Source organism: Dipodomys merriami, unplaced genomic scaffold, assembly GCF_024711535.1.
Source record: "Dipodomys merriami isolate MVZ:Mamm:240054 unplaced genomic scaffold, mDipMer1.0.p SCAF_16, whole genome shotgun sequence".
Taxonomy (NCBI): domain Eukaryota; kingdom Metazoa; phylum Chordata; class Mammalia; order Rodentia; family Heteromyidae; genus Dipodomys; species Dipodomys merriami.
The window spans coordinates 11,062,988-11,084,611 of record NW_027202937.1 but is presented as its reverse complement, the minus strand read 5'-3'; the positions used below and the strand labels follow the sequence as shown (position 1 = coordinate 11,084,611).

The window sequence follows — 21,624 nt, the reverse complement described above, 5'->3', positions numbered from 1 at the left end:
TACAATTCTTCTTGGACAATGTCACCCTTCCTTCGCTTCCTCCCAGTTACCCACTCCTGTCCTTGTACAAAAGTTGCATAGCTCTTTTATTTGATAAGGAATATTCCATTGTATGGCTATAAATAATTTATTTAGCTATTAGTATATGGATGGACAGTTGAATTATTTCCAGTGTTTAATGCAAAAAAAATTCATATGCAATTGTTTGTAAGAGCATATGATCTCATTTCTCTTGGATAAATACCTCAAAGTAGACTAACTGAATCATGGCATATTTTTATGTTGAACGTTTACCCATGGGATGGTTTTCATGTGAAACTTCATTAATCAACATCTATCTGGCCAATAATCTGTCACCAACTGTCTACCAGGTGTTAGGCTGTGCTTGTGGGAGAGGAGTAGTCAGTTGTCACAGGACGCTAGAAAAGTGGCTGGAATCCCACCTGCATGTCAGCGACTCGATTTATACCACATCAGACCTCTCTGAGACCCTCAGGTTTGCTCAACATCCGAATTTATTTTTTTAATAGAAATGCTATTTTATTCTTTTATTTTATTTTATTTCCAAATTTATATCTTAAGTCCAAAACTGAGCTTCCGAGCTTCCCCTGTGCTCTCTAGTGTCTCCACCTGGTAAAGTAAGAACCCCATCCATCCAGTTATTCAAATAAAAATCCTTGAACACAGCCATGTGGCTGTGAGCCAGGGTGGTTCACACCTGTAATCCTAGCTACTCAGGAAGCTGAGATCTAAAGATTGCAGTTCAACACCAGCCCAGGCTAGAAAGTCCCTGAGATGGGGCTGGAAAGGTGGCTCCGTGGTAGAGTACTTGCTTTGCATGCCTGAGGCCCTGGGTTCGATTCCTCAGCACCACATAAACAAAAAGAAAAAAGCCGGAAGTGGCGCTGTGGCTCAAGTGGTAGGGTGCTAGCCTTGAGCTAAAAGAGCTGAGGGACAGCACCCAGGCCCAGAGTTCAAGCCCCTTGACCAGACCCCCCCCCCAACAAAAAAAAGAAAGTCCCTGAGACTCATATCTCCAATTAACCATCCAAAAAAGCCAGAAATGGAGCTGGGGTTCAAGTGGTGGAGTGCTAGCCTTGAGTAAAAAAGCTCAGTTACAGCACCCACGCCCTGATTTCAAGCCCCAGGACCAACACACACACACCCACACACACACACACACACACAGCTAGCCTTGAGTAAAAAAGCTCAGTTACAGCACCCACGCCCTGATTTCAAGCCCCAGGACCAACACACACACACACACACACACACACACACACACACACACACACACACACACACACACACACACACACACACACACACACACACACACACACACACACACACACACACACACACACACACACACCCTTGGAATTACCCCTGTGTTCTTTCTCACATGTCACATGGCCCTGTGGGACAGTCTTGCTGTCACTCCCTTGGAATCTAGACCCTATTCACCATCCACCACTGCCATTTCCAAGCTCCATGAACTATGTGATCAGTCTCCCTGTCACTTTCTTCCTTCAGCCCTCACCAATTTTGGTTTGTTGGGTCTGCAGGCAGAGGGGTCCCATGAATATATTACTCAGAACTTCTCTCCAAAGTGGTTCTCTTCTTACAGAGAGCAAAAGTCAAGTTCTTATAATGGCCACACATGAATCCCTCGTGAGTCCCCTACATCCTGTCTTCCTGGCACTCCACATTCCTGCTGTCCCATTTGGGGCCCCTTCCTGTTGCTAGTCTCTGCATTTGCCCTCCCCACGCCTGGGAAGCTCCCTCCCAAAAGATCTATGTGACTATCACTTCATCTCCTTCAGGATTTGATTCAACATTGAGTTCTAGGCTCACACCTTCTCACCTACTGTGCTTTTCTTTATAACTCCTAGCCCTGTCATATATAATACCACTGACATAATTTGAGCACCATGTTGCCTGCCCCTCTCTGCTAGAATGTAAGCTCCACAGGCAGGAACTTTGTATATGGCACACAGTGAATTTTCAGCAAATGCTTGTTAACTATACAAGTGGAAAACAGGTATGGAGGGACATGCGTGTAATCCAGCACTCAAGAAGCTGAGGTAGGAGGCCCTCAATTTTAAGGCCACCTTGAACTACATAGTGAGAACTTGTCTCAAAAAAAAAACCCCAAAACCAAAAACATGAGTCCTCTGCAAGTCTGGACTGGGAAGGCTGAGCAAGGACTTGCTGGTCCCTACTGTCTACCCCCTTCCCTGAGGAGGCTGAGTCTGGGAGGGAGGTATCCCTTCAAAATGGAAGGTGGTCCCAAGACAGAGTGGCTGGGTGAGTAAGATGCTCCCCAAATCTTGTTTCTTTGACTTCCATGGGAGGGTAAGACTAGACTGCACAGGCAAAAACCTGCTTTAGACTAGGCTTTAGACAGACCGAAATGAGTCTGGGAGGAAGGGGCAGGGGCCAGAGTAACCACCTGTGCTGACCATCTACTAGTGGTTACCAGGCCTGGCATTTTCTTTCATTCACTTTCCTTCTAGCCATATTTGCTTGTATCTTATTTTCTGCTTGTTTTAGGCCTCTGTGTTTTTCCAGGAAGAGAAATTGACCCTCACCACCAAGCCTGACTGATTGCTGATTTGGCTTAACTGGTAAAGCTGAGGCTCTGTTGATGAATATGACAGTCCCATGCTGCATTGGGAATAGTCCCCTCTCTGTTGCTAACTGGCTGCACATTCCTTCTGTCAATGGAACAGCAAGAACAGCAGGCCAAGCCCTCACCCACTCAGCTGGCTCCAGCACCTCACTGCCCTGATAAGGAACATCAAGGCTTATTCCTTCCCTAAAAGACCATGTCCATTTTACCCATGGCATGTACAATACATGCAGCATGACATCTAGCATCAGACAGAGAGAGACAGTGATCTCTCCATGCAAGGGAATGAACAAAAGTTGAATGAGCTGAAAATCCACTAGTATCACCACCTTTCACCCTATGACACTAGGTGGTGGCACTGGCTCCATCTTAAAGATGAGAAGCTGAGATTCCAGGAGAGGAGGTTAAGTTCTTTAAGATCACAGCTAAGAAATGAAAGAACTGAGAATGGAATTCAGTTTGTCAGATACTTTTTCTGCCAGTCCTGGGGCCTGGTCACTGTCCCTAAGCTTCTTTTGCTCAAGGCTAACACTCTACTACTTGAGCCACAGTGCCACTTCCAGCCTTTTCTGTTTATGTGGTACTGAGGAATAGAACCCAGAGCTTCATAAACGCTAGGCAAGCACTCTACCACTAACCACATTTCTAGCCTGTCAGACTCTTAAGACTCAGTTTCTCTGCATTGTGGACTTCAGTAAGTACCCAACAGAGCCTATCCTTTCCCAGGGACCAGGGACACGACCAGACAAAGACTAATTGTCTCTCTGCCTGGAATGGAAGAATAGATATTGTCAGAGAACTCCAGGCCTGGTGTGAGCCTCCAAATTACTACCTCTGACCCTGAGAGGAGGCCATTAAGGATAGGTTTCCCTTCTCCCTCTTCTCAGTGCTAACTGAAGCAAAAAAAGAAAAAAGAAATCAGGAATAGAAGGTTCTAGAAACGAAGCCAATCAAATCACCGTAAAGTTGAGCTTTGTGGACTATACAGAAACTATGTTTTAGAGATCTAACTGTTTCTACTTTTAAGTTTTCCATCTTTTCCCTTTAGAAAAAGTTGCTTTTGTTGGACACTAGTATCTCACATCTGTAATCCTGACAATTTAGGAAGCTGAGATCTGAGGATTGATGCTTGAAGCTAGCCCAGGCAGAAATGTCTGTGAGACTCTTATCTCCAATTAACTAGCAGAATTCTGAACCAGAGGCATGGCTCAAGTAGCAGATCATCAACCATAATAAACAAGAAAGCCAAGCAAGAGTACAGAGCTTTGAGCTCAAGTCTGTGTACAGGCACACACACACACACACACACACACACACACACACACACACACACACACACACACACACACACACTCTCTCTCTCTCTCTCTCTCTCTCTCTCTCAGTGGTTTCTGAAAAAGGTGTGCCTTTGTTTCAGTGATCAGAATAAAAAGAGAGATTCCCTCATCGTGACCATCTGGACGGGTCAACAGGAAGGACTCCAGAGGCACTGTCTCCCACTCAGTTTCCCCCGCAGGGGCTCTGGAGAGCTGACTGGATGGGACTACTTGGTGGCAGAGATGTTACCATAACTGGCCTCAGGGAGGGGATGAAGGGCTGTTCTTTGTGGGATAGTCACTATGGATGAGCATCAAAGCAAGCACTGATAAGTAGGCCAATGTCTAATGAACATTCTGGCCAACTAAGCAGCTGAACCAACAAAACTGGACAAAGCAGACTGTAGAGTAAGGATAATTACAGCAATCACAGCAGCAAGCACTGACCGCATGCTTACTTAGTGCCAGGCTCACTCTTAATCCTTTCTACATCTGTTAACTCATTTCATCCTCACAGTAGTGCTGTGAGATAATTACTTAAAACTGGCACAGAGGTCGGGCACCAGTGGCTCACACCTGTAATCCTAGCTACTCAAGAGGCTGAGATCTGAGGATTGTGGTTCAAAGCCAGCCTGGGCAGGAAAGTAAGTCTATGAGACTCCTATGGCCAATTTACCACCAGAAAACTGGAAGTGGCGCTGTAGCTCAAGTGGTAGAGCGCTCGCCTTGAGCTGAAGAGCTGAGGGACAGCACCCAGGCCCAGAGTTCAAGCTCCATGACTGACGAGACAAAAAAACAAAACAAAAAAAAAAAAACTTGCACAGGGGCAAAAAGGTTGGTTGCAGTCCCTAGTCCCCATTAATCTGCTCTCTCTTGGTAGCAGTTAGGAACTTATGGCTGCACAGGCAAAAGGTGGGAATCTTGGAAATAGGGAAGGTAAGACTCGGCAGCGAGATCCAGACCACGCTCACCAGTTGTTGCCACAGTGGACACGGGGCCCACGCGCTGCCTTTGGTGAACCCCATACAGGTGCATCTTGTACTTGCGCCCAGGCTCCAGGTTCTCCACAGTGGCCTCCCTCTCCTGGCCTCCCACACGCACCACCTGGGGCCGCCCATCACTGTCCTTGTACTGGACAGCGAAGGAGTCAAAGTGGCCCTGGGGGACGGTCCAGGAGAGGCTCAGGGAGTCTGGAGAGGATCCTGTCACGGTCAGCTCCCCCAGGAGCGGCTCCTCGGGGGGCTCTGGTGCCTCTGTGCTGGGCTCTGTGGGGCTGGGCGTCTCTTCCTCTGTAGCTGAGAGAGGGAGACAAAAAGGGTGAAGCAGTAGATGGGAAGAAAGCTGGTGAAGCCATGCCATGAAGGTTCTGAGGTCCATTCCAAGAAGCCCACCCTTGGGACTTAGTGGTCTTGCTCAGCTGACATCTGGCAGACACGCTCAATCTCCCAGGTCAGCTGGAAGGAACCTCCACAGCCACTAGCACAACAAAGGCCTTCATGGCCCCTTCCTGCCTCCAGGGGGCACAGAAGATAGCTTGCAGGCCCCACTCCCAGCCACATGCCTGTGGGTGCTGGATCCCTGGCCACCATGGCCTAGTCAGTTGTTGACAAAGAGCAAGAGATTTCTCATCCCAAGAAGACCCACCCTGTGACTCCCACTTTCCACTCACCCGTCACCCCAATGGCAGACACGGGGCCCATGCGCTGGCCGCTGTGGAAGCCATACAGGTTCATCTTGTACTTGTGGTCTGGCTCCAGGCCTGAGATGGTGACCTGGTCCTCATGCCCTGGCACCCTCACCACCTTGGGCTGCCCGTCCCCGTTCCTGTACTGCACCAGGAAGTGGTCAAACTGTCCCTCGGGGACTGTCCAGGAGAGGCCCAGGGAGTCGGGGGTGGCATCTGTCACGGTCAGCTCCCCCAGGCGTGGCTCTCTGGGGGGCTCTGGGGCCTCTGTGCTGGGTTCTGTAGGGCTTGGACTCTCGTCTACTTCTGTAGGACTGGAGATCTCCTCTGGGGCTGAGATAAGAGAATGGGTCATGCAGATATTAAGAGTGATTTGTTTTCCCAGTGTTGTCAGTGGGTACAACATCCTGGATAGCCTCCTGAACTGGCAGCCTCAGGGGTTTACATGGCCCCCGATATTGACTATGTAGTCACTAGAAGATGGAGAGGGCTGAGCCATCCCTGCCTGTCCTATCTCCTGGCAGGGGTGCATGTTGTATTGTGAGATTTCTCCTCATAGCTGATGAAGGCAAGATGGGAAGATAGAACATCTTTGAGAATTCTTCTACATCGTGTCTCTGACAGCACTGATCTCAGCAAAGCCAGGAGGGGAGAGGCCTCTTCTCACCTTAAGCCCCTTCTAGGGGGCTCTGGTGGCCTCACCCTTTCCCTGGGAGAAAACCGTGGTATGCGCTCCTGCTGAGGCCTCTCAGGGGCAGCCTGCTCCTTTCTCTCCTGGGAACCTTAAGGGATGAGTTACTAAGGCAGAGCTCCAGCCAAAAGTGGAGAAAGGTTCAGGTGAACGGGGACTGGGGAGGGCCCACTCTGAGGCTGACTCTGGAATCACACCTTCATGGGCCCCCTAACTGTCCCCTGAAGTTAGCTCTCTGCAGGACTCCCAGGGGTGGGGAGACTGTGGCACAAAGAAAGCCAGCCCTTCTGTGATCCCCCTCTTTGGCCTAGGACCTACGTCAGGGACAGGAGATTAGGCAGGAGCGTGCAGTAATGAGAACTCAGACAAGGATGGGAAGATAGGGAGGTGAGGAGCAAGAAGAGGTCACAGAAGAGTTGGAGATCAGGGAGAGAGGACAGCAACACAGTAAGGGTGCAGAGAATTGGTACCCGAAGCCCAGGTGTGCCCAGGGTCTGAACCAGGCCAGGAAGAAAGCCAGTCTGAACTGTGGGTGAGAACTCTGGCCGAAAGGGAGGACACGGTGTGGAGGACAGCTGAGGCCAAAGGATGAGTCTGAGTGCTTGGAATGAGGGGGGGGGGCGGGAATGGAACCTGCTTTTGGAAATGGACAGGCAGGAGGACCAAGGATATTAAGAGCTGGAGGCTGAGGTGTAGCGCACAGGAGAGCAGTCAGGGAGAAAGAGGACAGAGGCTTTGGCAGAAGTAGAGCTGAGAAAGAAAAGATGGAGCCCAGCCCAGATCTTGCATAGAGGATTGGGGCCAGCAAGGGAGAGAGGCCTGTGGGCTCTGACTCACCCGTCTTGGCCACCACAGACACAGGCCCCACACGCTGCCTGCCACGAAGCCCGTAGAGGTTCATCTTATACTTCCGGTTGGATTCCAGGCCAGGGATGGTGACTTCATTCTCATCCCCCCTGACAGGCACAGCCTGGGGCTGCCCCTGTGCGTCCTTGTACTGGACTGTGAAGGAGTCAAAGGGGCCCTGGGCCACAGTCCAGGACAGGTGCAGGGAGTCGGGGGTCACATCAGTCACCATCAGTTCTCCCAGGAGGGGCTGCTCAAGGATCTCAGAGCGAGGGGGCTGCTCAAGGATCTCAGAGCGAGGGGGCTCCTTTACCATCTCTGGGGCTGTAAACAAAGAGGTTCAGCCAGGTGCTGAACTGGCAACCTGGATGGGGGTTCAGGATCAGGACCTGGGTGGGGAGGGGTGTCCACTACTCTATTAGTGTGAGCCCTGAACTCCTGGCAAGTCAGAGTATGACACACCTTGTGGGCCTTAAGGAATGGCTGAGTGGGACGAAAGAGGCCCAGCAGTGGGGGAAAGGCTGGCTGCCCCTCAGCCCAGGAGCAGGGCCAGGATGCTGCAGTCAGCCCTCCTGCTGGGAGGCCCCACTAGTTCCTGGCTGAGGGCAAGCGTATAGAGGGCGGGTCGCGGGTGACATGGGGGCTTAGGTGGCAGCTACTTACCAGTAGTGCCATCGGCTGTGAGGGGGCCATATCGCTTCTTGTTGGCAATCCCAAACAAGGTGAATCTGTACTTGTGGTCAGGGTCCAAGGGGGAGACAACAACTGAGCGCTCGGGCCCTTCCACAGGTATCACTTGGGGTTGTCCATCCTTGTCCCTGTACTGAACCATGAAGGAGTCGAACTGGCCTTCAGGGACAGTCCAGGAGAGGCGCAGAGAGTCTGGGGTGGGATCTGTCACCCACAGATTTCCCAGGCGGGGTGGGGTTCCTGGGCTGGGCTCACTGTGAGGCACTGTGGAGAGGAAGCGTAAAGAAGGAAGGTCACAGGAGAAGGAGGAACCCGTCTCACATAGGGATGCTGTGTGAGGTTACAAAGGCTGCTCATGGCTAAACGGGGACAAAGTGACTGAAACCCAAGCTCGGCCCAGGAGCTTGGCTGGCCTAGAGAAAGGGCTGCCTTCAAATGACACAGAAGCACTGTATGTGGCATTATGCTATCTACAACCAAGGAGGAGGGGGCTCCGAAAGCAGGGATCCCAGTCAGACATCTCTCCACATCTCTCCAGCCAGGGAATTCTCCCTAGTGCAACCTCTACTGATTCCAACTCTAACTTCTATGTCGTTTCCCCTCCAAGAGTCCTCCTACCGTGTGTTCCGGGTTCTCCTCCTCAGGACACCTCTCCTGCTGCTCCTTACTCTGTGTCCATCCCTCTCCCGGCCATGCTTCTGTCCCCAGCTGCACCCACATTCTGTACACATCTCCCTTTACCTCCCCTCCTTGCTCTGTGCCCAGCCAAGATTCCAGAATGTGACTTGACCATTGCTAAGTCCTGTGGACACTTGCTGGCCCTTGAGTCCCACTTTCAGACTCTGACATGACTAGCTGTGTCCTCCTCCCTGACACCCGAGACACCAGCCTGCACCTGGTTGCTCCCTCTCCGGAGAGTCACCCCAGGCTACCCTGTGGGCTCCTTCCTCTTCTACTCCTGTTGGCTATTGCCAGCTGTCTAGAGCTCTGTCTCTTCTCCCTTCATGCCCTCATCCTGGCCACTGGCACTGATGACCTCCATGCCCCGCTTCAAGCTTTTACTCTGCATTCCACACTCACTAAGGTGGCACTGTGACCCCCTTTTTTCCTTTATATTCCTTTTTTTTTTTTTGGTCAGTAGTGGAGCCTGAATTCTGGGCCTGAGCACTGTCCCTCAGCTCTTCAGCTCAAGGCTAGCGCTCTACCACTTGAGCCTCAGTGCCACTTCCAGCTTTTTCTGCTTATGTGGTGCAGAGGAATCGAACCCAGGGCTTCATACATGCAAGGCAAGCACTCTACCACTGAGCCACCTTCCCAGCCCTCCTTTTGAAAAAAAAAAAATTGCCAATCCAGAGGCTTGAACTCAGGGCCTGGGCACGGTCTCTGACCTTCTTTTCCTCAAGGCTAGCAGTCTACCACCTGAGCCACAGCCCCACTTCCAGCTAGGCAAGCACTCTACCACTAAGCCACATTCTCAGCTCTTCTTTCCTTTTGGTAGTATTAAGACTTTGAACTCAGAGTCTTGTGCTTCCTAGGCAGGCACTCTCCCACTTGAGCCATGTCTCTAGCCCTTTTGGCTTTAAAAAAATAATGAAGTTGAGCTTTTTGCCTGGGCCAGCCTGGACCACAATCTTCTTAGTTGTGCTTACCATAGGATAATAGGCAAATACCACCATGCCCAGCTCTTATTGAGAGAGGGTCTTATGGACTTCACACACACACACACACACACACACACACACACACACACACACACACACACACACACACACACACACACACACACACACACACACACACACACCACACACCCTACCCTGGGCTGGCCTTGACCACGATCCTCCCAAGTTCTTTCTCCCCCATAGCTAGGATTACAGGTGTGAGCCAGAGTGCTTGGCTTCTGCCACCTTCTGATGGGTAACTCCTTCCTGTCAGTGACTTGATTCTCCTCATGAAACTGGCATGCTTCATAGGGCTACTGCAAATACTGGGTGTGATCTTACTCTCTTCAAGCATCTTACACTCATCTGAATCAATGACCATGCTCAGATTAGTCATATCTAAGTGTCCCATACCACACTTCTGTCCACTGCTGCTACTGCCTTTGGGACAGGACTAATTCAGGAACAAGGGGCATAACTGGGTCTCCTCACTCTCCTTCACCCCCACACACAACTTCAGTCCCCACCTTAGCCACACCACTATGCTGTCTTACCAGTGTCAAATATCTAACCACGCCACTCTCCTACTTTATAAGCTCCCAGAGGCCGCTGAAGGCTTTCAACTGAGGCCCCAGCCCCTCAGACCAACAGACCCAGCCCTTCCCTCAAAAAAGACCCCACAACCCCTTAGCTCCCCATATACCCTGTTCTCCAGCTAGGAGGCACAGTGGCAACCTCTCCCAAGGACCCCTTCTACCTGCACTGCCTCCTCACCCCCTGTCTGCCCTTCATTGCTTTCCCTTCACAACCCCAAAGCCCTGGGCCGGCCTCTTTCTAGGATCCACAGAGGGTGGGGAGAGGGGTGCCTGCTCTCACTCACAGATCTTGGCTTCAGTCACCAAGGGGCCATGCCTCTTCTTGCCAACGAGCCCATACAGCACAAACTTGTACTTGCGGCCTGGTTCCAGGGATGTGATGGGGGCCGAGCGCTGGGGCCCCTCCACAGGTATCACCTGGGGTCCATGCTTATCCTTGTACTGGATCAGAAAGGAGTCAAACTCTCCCTCGGGGACCGTCCAGTGCAGGCGCAGGGAGTCAGAGGTCATGTCCGACGCCGTCAGCTCACCTAGGCGAGGTGGGCCCGGGGACTTCCTAGGCTTCTCCTCAGCTCTGTCTGAGATTTGGGGGGAGGGGGGCAAAAGCAAAGCATGGTGGGCTCAACTATTCCTTTGCCCATCTCCTTCCTGCTCCTTTGCCTGACTCCATTCTGAACATCTCCAGAGCCCTATCCGTCAGCCCTCGGTGACCAGCCCTCCTGGCGAGGGAGCATTCCCCAGTCAGTGTCTGTTCCCTAAAGTCTTAGTTCCTCTGCACATTAGGACTTTTGGCAGAGTTTCAGGCTCCCCATGGTACTGCCTGAGAGTTTCTAGTTTCCTCACTGTGGCTTCAGAACAGTCTGAGGACTCTTCATCGGCAGTGGGCTTGCCCTGGAATTGGGGTAAGCCCCAGACATCTGTCCCTTTATGCAGGACCAAGGGGGTGTGAGAGCAAGGCGCCCCACCCCTGTCTTTCCATTGGCCCTGCAAATGTCACCCATCTCTGAAGTCTTGATGGCAGTGGAGCACCCCACAACCACCACCAGAAGGAGCCTGATGGGGTCACAGGCTATCTTCTCTTGTAAGCTAGACTCCCAGGGAGGAGGCATGAGGGATTAAGAGCCAGTCTTCTCAGAGCCAAAGCCCTTCCCAAGCCCACTTCAGGAGATCTATAGGGCAGGGAAGGGCAGAGGAGCAGCCTGGAAGTGTGGGGTAGACTCGGGAGAAAACACACACACACACACACACACACACACACACACACCCAAAAACAGAAAACAAAAAACAAAACAAAACAAAAAAACAGAGGGGGAAGGCCAGGGCATGTAGTTGTTCTCCTGGAATTTTTCTACCCTCTGACTTCCTCCTCCTGACTACCACCATCCTCACTGTTCTGAGACTACATCTACCTTCCCTCTGAACTCACAAATCTTTTGCCCTCTCCTTTTTTCCCCTATCACTCAGCCTGCCCTTCACTGACTCCTTAAACTCCATCTCACCTCTGAAGTCCTGAGAGCCCCAGCCCTTCCCCCACCCAAATCTCAGGACATTAGTTAAGAGTCCCGGATGTACCCATGATGCCTTGGTAGGTGATTGGAACAGAGGGCTTGCCCCCTGGGAGAATCCCATGAAGTAACAGCGTGTAAGGGGCCCCAGGAGGGGGTGGGGGCACCAAAGCCTGGCGGACATCTCCTGGCAGCAGTTCTTCATGTGCCCCTGGCCCCTTGGGCACCTGCAGGTTCAGTTGGAAGTGGGCAAAGATGTCGGGCTGGGCAGTCCAGGCCACACGGAGTTGCCCTGTCTCATCTTTGCCTAGCACCCTCAACTCTCCCAGCTCCTGAAGGCTCTGCAACACAATTGGGGCCTCGGCCCCCTGCGTCGTGGAGGGGCCTGAGGGAGGAGGCTCATCCGTTGTGGCCCCCACCAGGGAGGGTGAGGATCCTGGGAAGGAGCAGGACCGGGCAAGAAAAAAAGGAAAGCGGAGTATGAGAGCCAGAAAGCAATCTCCAGTCCCCCCAGGTCTGACCTCCAGCCTCTGACTGCTCCTTTCTCCTGCTCTTTTAATCCAGTTACTTCCTCCCAAAGGTCTGCCCAATCCTCTGAATAACAACCCTGGTTAACCAACTTCTGTGCAGACAGGCCTCTGCTTAGGACAGACAATAAGACAACATCTTGCACCCCTCCCCTGATTGAAGGCTTCCATGATCTCTAGAACCCAAAGATTTCCACATCCCTCCCCACCCAAATCTCCCACTGGGTGGTAGTTCGCCTTCCATTAGTGCTGCAGTGAGAAGCCTGCAAGAAAGGTGGGGGAGGGGGGGCAGTGGTGTTAGGAGGGAAGGTACAAAAGGAGAGTGGGCAGGAGGAAAGAGGAAAGAGAAGGAATAAGGGAGGTGTATATCCAGGTCAGGTAGCATCTGAGCCCTATGGAAGAAGAGGAGGTCCACCCCTGCCCCACAGCCACAGAGCACCCCTTCCCCAGGCCCCGACACTGTTCCTGTGGGAGAGACCAGTGGGAAATAAGCCAGGTCAGAAAAAAAGCAGCTCAAGCAGCAGCACTTTAACAACCCTGCCCCCTGCACCCCCCATCCACATGTTGTCTAATGGTTTTAAGGCCTCCCCATGCAGTTTTAATGTGTCCAAAGTCAAGACCAAATCTGTGGTAAATAACCACAGACCACATCTTTAGCCACCCTCACCATAGTGAGTCAGAGTAGTAATGGATGGTTTCAACACCAGCCCAGTCTAGAGTGCACCAAAGGCCAGCCCAACCGAGGCCTGAACATGGCCTGGAGGAGCCTGGGAACCCAGGCGATAGCCCAGTAGACCCCAAGGGACCCCAAGCCCAGGTTTTCTGTGAGTATCCACAGGATGATGCCAGGCCCTGGGGTGAGGGTGGCTTCAGGAGACACTGTGCTTTGGGGGGAGTGCCTGAGACAGGTAGGGCCTAAAGGTGGAAGGGCGGAGGGGTGGCAGGCTGAGCAGAGAAGCTGGGGAGGAAGTCGTGGTTGCAGCCGTGGAGGGACCGCAGTGGGGTGGTCCTGCCGCCCCGGCCCACGCTACCTGTGGTGGTGATGAAGGCGTAGGACTTGGAGGCCTGCCCTGCCCGCACCCCGTGGACCTCCACGTGGTAGGTGGTGCCCGGGCTGAGGTCGGGAAGGCGGACGGTGCGCGCGGTGCCGGGCACGGTCAGCTCCCGGGCCGGGCCCTCGGCGGGCGGCTGGGGCCGCCAGCGCAGCACCACGCGCTCGAAGTGGCCGCGGAGCCCGTCGAGGGACAGGAGCAGCGCGCCGTCGGCGGAGCTGCCCAGCACCTCGGGCTTGGGGTGGCGGGGCAGGGCGCCGGCCGAGTCCCGCTTCTGGGTGCCCGCCGCTGGGCCGGGGCCGGGGCGGCGCGGCGGGGGCGCCGGGGCGCCGTCCGGGGGCGCGGCCGTGCGGTGGCGCCGCAGGAAGTCGTGCAGGTGGCGCGCCACGGCCGCGTAGGTCTGGTTGGCCCGCAGCGGGTAGCCGCGAGCCCGCAGGTGGCGCTCCAGGTCCTGCACCGAGCCGCGGAAGCGGCTCAGCTCCGCCGTCAGGTTGCCCCGGGGCCGTCCGGGGGACTGGGGCGGGCTCCACCCGGGACGCGGCTCCTCCTCCTCCCCCTCCTCTGCGTACCCCAAAGGCCGAGGGGGCCGCGCGGGCCGGGGCCGGGGCTTGGGGGGCAGGACCGGGGGGCGCACCTCCGGGTAACTGTAGTGGCCTGGCGCTGCCGGGGGGAGAGGCGAGAGGAGGGAGGAGAGAGCGGGTCAGTGGCAGCTCCCCCCCACGCCCTGCAAGCCGCCTCCTAACCCCCCATGTCCCCCTCCAAAATCCAGAGGCTTCTCCCTGTGCCCCAGCCCCACCTGGAAAGAGAACCAGAGCCACAAGTCAGTGTCCTGGACCCCCTCCCCGCCCCCTCCCCTCCAAGCCCACCACTGTTGGTGCCCTAGGAAGAAGAGAAGCCAGCACCGGGGTTGGGGCGGGCGGGGGGGGGGGGGGGGAGGCTGTATCTGATGGAGAGAAGAGCTGTCGGGGAAAGAGGATGTGGGCGTCCCCTGTCACCGGGAAAAGAAAGATCCGGGTGTCTGCTAAGAAACCTTGAGAGTTAGTAGAAAAATAGCAGCTGTGAGACTCAATTCCTGGCAACCCCAATCCTAAAATTAACAGAATGTTAGATCCATTGATTGTTCATCTACCTGATTGCAGTTCTCAGGAGATCCAGCATCCAAAGTTCTGTCCCTAAGTCAGGATAGGAACTGTCTTTTACCCCGTGGATCACAGAGGTATCTCCTTATTTACTGCTTCCCACCCTGGTGCAGTTTCCTCCATAGTCTAACCTGCAGCCTTCCAAGTGCCTGAAGGCTCCTGTTTCTTCAGAGCCCCCCAGCAGGTACTTTGGGATGGTCACACCCTGCCAGACTTGTTCAGAGGAGCCTGTGAACCTTAGACCTGGGCTCCCAAGCAGAGGAAATCAGGAAACCCTTGGAAACCAGGTTCCTTCCTTGGACAGTCATACCTGTGTTGGCCCTGACGGAGGCTGGGTAGCTGACTGCCCGGCCCCTCTCTGCGGTGACAGTCACCACATATTCCACTCCTGGCATCAGGTCAGTCAGCAGGGTCCCATCTGCCTCAGGGGGAACTTCCAGCCGCACCCTCTGGTTGCCGGCACTGACATAGGACACCACAAATCGGTCCACTTCAGCCTGGGGTCGCAGCCAGCTGAGCTCCAGTGTGGTTGGTGTCACAGCCACCACCCGGAGGTCCTGGGGACCATCGATCACTAGGCAGGTTAGAGAGAGGAAGGCTCAGGTGAGAACCGGGTTCCTGAGCCATTCGCTTTACCAGGAGCCCAGCCCCAGGAAAACTCTCCCTTTTGACTTATTTCAGTCAACTCCCAGCTGCCCCTATCAAAACCAGGTCTCCACCCAAGGCCACACCCCCACAGTCCCAGCTCTCACTGGTGGTGATGGTCTTAGAAGTAGGAGGCCCCCAGCTGGTCCCTCGAAGGGCACGAACAGTGACCTGGTAATCCTGACCAGGGGCCAGTCCTCTCTGGTCATAGGCTGATGCAGAGCTGGGCACTCGTGCTGTGAATGGGGGGCTCACCCCCTCTGTCTGTGAGAGAGTACCAGGGAGGTCAGGGCTGGCAGGATCCAGGATCTCTCCCCCCCCTTTTTTTTTGTTTGTTTGTGCTAGTACTAGGGCTTGAACTCTGGGCCTGGGCACTGTCCCTGAGCTTTTTGGCTCAAGGCTGGTACTCTTATCACCTGAGCCACAGCTCTTTGCTGGTTAATTGGAGAAAAGAGTCTCACAGACTTGTCTGCCCAGGATAGCTTCGAACCATGATCCCCAGATCTCAGCCTCTCTTTTTTTTTTTTTTTTTTTTTGGTCATGGGGCTTGAACTTGGCCTAGGCACTATCCCTCAGCTCTTCAGCAAGGCGAGTGCTCTACCACTTGAACCACAGTGCCACTTCCAGTTTTCTGGTGGTTAATTGGAGGTAAGAGTTTCATGGACTACTTTCCTGCCCAGGCTGGCTTTGAATCGTAATCCTCAGATCTCAGCCTCCTGAGTAGCTAGAATTACAGGTGTGAGCCACTGGCACCTGGCTGATCAGAACCTTTGTCCCTGGAGGTCAATCTCCTGTTAACAATTCCAAACAGTATCGACATGAGACTCTGTGGAACTCAGGGGAATGGGAAGGAACAGTGTTGTTCTAGGCAATTTACATGCCTCACTCACTTAATTCTCACAACACTATAAGATAGGGTCTATTAGTTCCATTTTTTAGAGAAGGAAACTGAGACTCTGATGCTAAGGTCACACACACCAAGAATGTAACAGAGACTTACGTTTAGACAGTGTAACCCCGGTTTCCTTCTTAGAAGTTTTCTCCACTCATCTGCTTCCCTTTCTCCCTTCAGTGTCTGCTTAGCCTGACCTTCCCAACAGATGCCCATCAATAGCTGTACAATTTAGATCATAACATTTCCCTTTAAGGTACTTTTCTTGTCTCTTGAACAAACTCCATAGACCCTATAAGGCAAGGCCTACCTGCTCAGAGATCCTGATTGATTTTGTACTTGGCATTGTGCTGGACACATAAAAGATACAGTTTCTGTCCTCAGGTAGCTCATAACTCAGTAGCTAAATGTAGAACCTCACCAAATCTCTATGCCTCGTTGATGTCTACGAGGAAACAGCCCTCCTCTACATAAGGAGCATTATTATATATGGTGGCTCCACAGGCAATGTGCTGGACCCCAGGCTGAGAGTCTCCTAGAATGCCAGCTATTGGGGAAATGGGAAGGATAGTCATCTGTGAGCATTCAAATAGCCCTGCATTTTACTGGGTTGTTCGGTTAGGAGAGCTGCTAAGGACGCTGTGTTCTGCTCAGCTATGTTGGCCGTGATGGGGATACCTCCATTCAGCCAAGTGGAATTGGAAATTTCAGAAGGTACTCTCCTAAACCAGGAGAACAGTAGAGAAAGCGACATAGTAAATACCAAAGTAGAAAAACAGATGAGAAGGCCACGTCGAGATTGCTGGGCGGAGGATGAATTATAGCTGTGTCATTGTTTTCCTGATTTAAGAGTTTTCCCGTGCACACAGCACTCTATCCCTCTCCTACTTAACTCTGCTTTAGGAACCTCGCTAAGAAGCCTTGGAGCGACCCTCACTCAGTACCTGGGAAAGCCTCGTCCTTCCCCAAATGCTTCTGCTTCTTAACCATCTCTTCCTCCTTTTATTCTCCCAACACACACACACACACACACACACACACACACACACACACACACACACACACACACACACACACACACACACACACACACACACACACACACACACACACACACACACACCCCCCTTGGGGTGATGCCTGGTTCTCTCACCCCAGGTTCTTCTCTCCTTTAGATCCATTTGCAAACGGTTCTCTGAAAGCCCACTGCCAGCTTAACTCTTGTCTCCCAGCACCATCTTGTTGGCCTGAGAAAAGCTCTCTAGCAGTTGGCATCTAGTTCTGCTCCTTGGTAAAGCTTGGCTCCCTCACTGATTGCTCTTGGTGAGTTTTTAACTTTATTCTTTTTATCTACCTTGGAAGACTCTACCTGGGCTGCTGCCAGAAGTTTTCCTCACTCTTACCTCCTTTTCAGACTAGACATAAGCAAAAGCTCTTCTGAGATCACAAGTGTCTCAGAGAACACTTGGCACGTGTCGATGGCTCACACCTGTAATCTCAGCTACTCAGGAGACTAAGATCTAAGGATTGAAATTCAAATCCATTCTGGGCAGAAAATTCTGTGAGAGTCTTATCTCCAATGAACTACCAAAAAGACAGAAATGCTCTAGTGGTAGAGCAATACTCTTGAGCCCAGACATTAAGGGATCATGCTCAAGCCCAGAGTTCAAGCCCCAGGACTGGCATCAAAAGGTGGCATAAAAATACTTTAGGACTAACACACACACACACACACACACACACACACACACACACACACACACACACACACACCACAAAACTTGGCACAGTTTGTTTCCATGCTGCAGATATACCTAGACAAGGAATACTTGAACCTCCTTTCTGTTCAGAGGCTCACCTCCCTCAGGTCCCCACAAACTCTCTTATATCTCATAGAGGGAGGAGTCTGGAGGCACAAGACCATCATAATAGACTGGAGGGCTTGGTACAACTAGGATCCATTGCAGAACTGATTCAGGAGATCTGGAAGCGGGGTCTGACAAGTTTCATTTCAGACTTCCAGGTGAGACTGATGTTGAGATGCAGAAACATGCTAAATGCACTCTGAGCCCCACAGAGGCAGACTAACCATGCCACATATGCAAGGAGAGGAGGATCTTTCCTCTTCTGCATAGAAGGGGAGGAGGTAGAGAATGGCTTCAAGGAAGATGCCAGGGGCACAGGATGTGAGCCACTGAGTATACTCCATGCTAACAGCAATGGATGCCCAGGCTGAGTCAAAAGGCTCAAGTCTAGGGGCCAGCTACATGGAGTAGAGAAGCTGTCCAAGAGGGGTGCCTGGGAATCAATTAGCAGAAGCTTCTTTCACAGCCAGACCTTTGAGGCCAGAAATATGGCAGAGTCCCATCCCTAGAGCAGAGGTGATAAGTTGAGAGCAGATGCCAAGCCTGACACAGCACAGCTTGGCACCATCCCATGCAGAGTTTGGCTGGAAAAGCTGCCATCCCTTGACAACACCCAAAATGGATCCATATTTCTTAAGAGCAGGAGACAACGTTGCCCTGAAAGCTGCATTCTTATCTCAAAGTGTTTATTTTAATTCTTCTTTCCCTGCAGTTGCTTAGGAAAATTCTTCTTTAAAGTCCCACCCTCTCCAGTTTAGAGCTATGCAAAAACTATACACACTGAAGAGAGTGGGAGAAACACTTTAAGATGTTCACAGTGCTTGTTTGAGTGTGGTGCAGCCAAGAGTTGTTTTTCTTCTCTCTAGTTGCCAAATTCTTGTCTCGTGATTAAATTATTTGTATAAGAAAATTCTGTAGACCCAAGCTATCTTGCTTGTGCTACAAAGTAGAGCTTTCCATCTGTGTTAGCCAGAGGGTGAGGATGGAAAGGATTTGGTGGGGGTCTGACCTGAAAAGGCTGAAGTATAGTGAGATAACCAAGTCAAAGCGGGCCCAAAGATGACAGCTAACACCCCTGATTGTCCCTTCTGTCCTAGTGCTTTCTGAGGCTTTAACCCCAGGGAGTTATTTATTTGTCCAGAGTCCTGGCTGAGCTGATGGCTGAGCCTGGTATGGCATGGCCCACCTCCCTTGGTGTTTGTGAGATGATACAGGAAAACATGAGCTGGATGGAGAAAGGTCAGGTGGTGGGGACCTGGGAAATAGCTGTTCCCTAGGGGTTCAATCCACATGAAGGAAGATCTCTGATGAGAAGCCACAGGCTTTGTCCTTACTGTGCTCCCAAATGTTTTAAGAGCAAGTTGGGGGCGGGGAGGGGGAGGAGGCAGAGAGCAAGAATGTTCTGTGAAGTGAGAGAACAAGCTCACAGAATTAAAATTATTGCAACAGCCTAGACAGCCTAGCCCAAACCAACACGCTAACATCCATTAGCTCCAAAGGCAAAGGCCTAAATATAGACTCTCAATACTGCCTTCATTCTTTCCTTTCTGTCCTTTCTTTCCTCCCATCTTTTCTTCCTTCTACCTTTCCCTTTTCCTTCTTTCTTTTGTGCCAATTCTGGGGTGTGAACTCAGAATCTTACACTCTCATTTGGCTTTTTCTGATCAAGGCTGGTACTCTACCACTTGAGCCATACTGCTACCTCTAGATTTTGCTGATTCATTGGAGATAAGACTTTCATAAGCCCAGGCTGACTTTAAACCACAATCTTCAGCTCTCAGCCTCCTGAGTGGCTAGAATTACAAGTATGAGCCACCAGTGTCTAGCTTCACTTTATCCTTGTTTATTTATATTTTCTAAACTTTCTGCTCTGGGCTCATATGACTTGTATAACAAAAAAATATTTAATGAAATAAATAGGATCAAAACTGCTATCAGGGACTGGGAATGTGGCTTAGTGGTAGAGTGCTTGCCCAGCATACACAAAAAAAGCCAGAAATGGTGCTGTGGCTCAAGTGGTAGAGTACTAACCTTGAGCAAAAGAAGCCCAAGGACTGTGCTCAGGCCCTGAGTGCAAGCCCAGGAGTGGCAACACACACACACACACACACACACACACACACACACACACACACACAGCTGTCAGTTTGTAACTACAGGTTATTACATGCCAACTCTGAGAAAAGTGCCAATGAGTCTAGAGTTAGCCAGTGGGATCCTCTCTGCTCCCAGTTTTGGAGGGGGAGCATGCAAAAAGCAAGAGGCACAGGAAGTGAAACAATTCAGGGAATAAAACATAAATGGGAGTGGGTAACGAACCTAAGGTTTTCCTCTGGGAATATGAAGAATGTTGTGATGACTAGTGTCTCAAAACACCAGAAGGTTTGTAATACGGGACACAAGGAGAGCAAACAGTATTCCTGCTAGGGCACTTCAGCTAGAGCCAAGGGATGGATGAGAGAATGGGGGCAGATTTGGATTCAGTGACAACAAAAAGAATTGACTGACACTGGTGGCCAGCAGTGAACGGGGCAGTCTCAGAAGTATTGAGCTCCCCTTCTCTGAGGTGTTCCTGCTGCACTGAACCAATGCTTGTTAGAGATGCTATCGAGCCTTCCATGCCCAGGGGTGGAGCAAAACAAGGCCTTCACAGCAGCTTTCAGAATCAGCCACCTAGCTGAGCACCAGTGGCTCATGCCTGTAATCCTAGCTACTCAGGAGGCTGAGATCGGAGGGCCAAGGTTCAAAGCCAGCCAGGGAAGAAAAGTCTGAGAGTTTTATCACCAACGAATCAGCAAAACGCTAAAAGTGGAGCTGTGGCTCAAATGGTAGAGCATTAGTCTTGAGTGAAAAAAGTTAAGGGAAGTGCCCAGTCCCTAAGTTCAAGCTCTAGTATTACACACACACACACACACACACACACACACACACACACACACACACGAGCTAGCCATCTGGACTCAACCAGTGATTAAAGGAACTTCTGCAGGAAGTGAACCCCCACTGCCGCCCACAGTGCTGCTCCTTCAGCCCCTGGAGCTTGGCATTCCTCTCACCGTGGGGATGAACTGAATTTCGTAGGCATCCACCGGGCCAGGAGGTCGGGTCCACTCTGTCCGAACAGTTGTCTCCTCCAGGAGGTGCAGCCTCATGCTCTCAATGGCTGGCATCTCTGCCCAGGAGAACAGAGTAGTGAAAAGTGGTTAGCCCAAGTCAGCTGCCCTCACCCCTAACTATTACAATCGCCTCAGTTCCACACCTAGAGGCCCGCCCCAGCTCCTGTGCTGCTTTCCAACAGGTGGAACAAGCTGGTAGAGGTCTGAACAGGGCCTCCAACTGTAGGGACACAGCATCTTCATGAATTGTTTAACAAAAGGGGTGCCAGGGCTGGAAAGGTGGCTCAGTGGTAGAGCGCTTGCCTTGCATGCATGAGGCCCTGGGTTTGATTCCTCAACACTACATAAGCAAAAAGAAAAAAGCTGGAAGTGGCGCTGTGGCTCAAGTGGTAGAGCGCTAGCCTTGAGTTGAAGAGCTGAGGGACAGCGCCCAGGCCCAGAGTTCAGGCCCCACAACCTGACCCAAAAAAAGAGGGTACCAATCTGCTCCCAAGAGATCTGAAAGCCAGCATGCTATTTTTTGTGTCTGTGCCAGTACAAGAGCTTGAATCCAGGGTCTCAGTTCTCATTCTCTCTCTCTCTCTCTCTCTCTCTCTCTCTCTCTCTCTCTCTCTCTCTCTCTCTCTCTCTCTCTCTCTCTCTCTCTCTCTCTCTCTCTCTCTCTCAATTCTGGGGCTCCATTACTTAAGCCACACCAACTTTTTACTGGTTAATTGGAGATAATAAGCCTCACAGATGTTTCTTCCCAGGCTGGCTTTGAACTA

The 21,624-nt window shown here is 51.9% G+C and overlaps 1 protein-coding gene across 4 annotated transcripts in view; it reads right to left on the bottom strand.

Annotated features, from left to right (window-relative positions):
- Nucleotides 1-21,624, bottom strand: part of Tnxb (tenascin XB) — a 67,196-nt gene that overhangs the window by 33,567 nt on the left and 12,005 nt on the right. For 3 of the 4 annotated variants that reach the window (XM_070024071.1, XM_070024073.1, XM_070024072.1), the window contains exons 4-13: nt 20,801-20,916; nt 15,095-15,251; nt 14,653-14,916; nt 13,183-13,863; nt 11,692-12,060; nt 10,404-10,697; nt 7,836-8,126; nt 7,164-7,496; nt 5,621-5,968; nt 4,923-5,246 (exon numbers count right to left, since the gene is read on the bottom strand). In XM_070024071.1, the coding sequence (XP_069880172.1) occupies nt 4,923-5,246; nt 5,621-5,968; nt 7,164-7,496; nt 7,836-8,126; nt 10,404-10,697; nt 11,692-12,060; nt 13,183-13,863; nt 14,653-14,916; nt 15,095-15,251; nt 20,801-20,916 (3,177 nt within the window). The remainder of the gene's footprint in view (nt 1-4,922; nt 5,247-5,620; nt 5,969-7,163; nt 7,497-7,835; nt 8,127-10,403; nt 10,698-11,691; nt 12,061-13,182; nt 13,864-14,652; nt 14,917-15,094; nt 15,252-20,800; nt 20,917-21,624) is intronic. The other variant, XM_070024074.1, reaches the window with a different exon arrangement.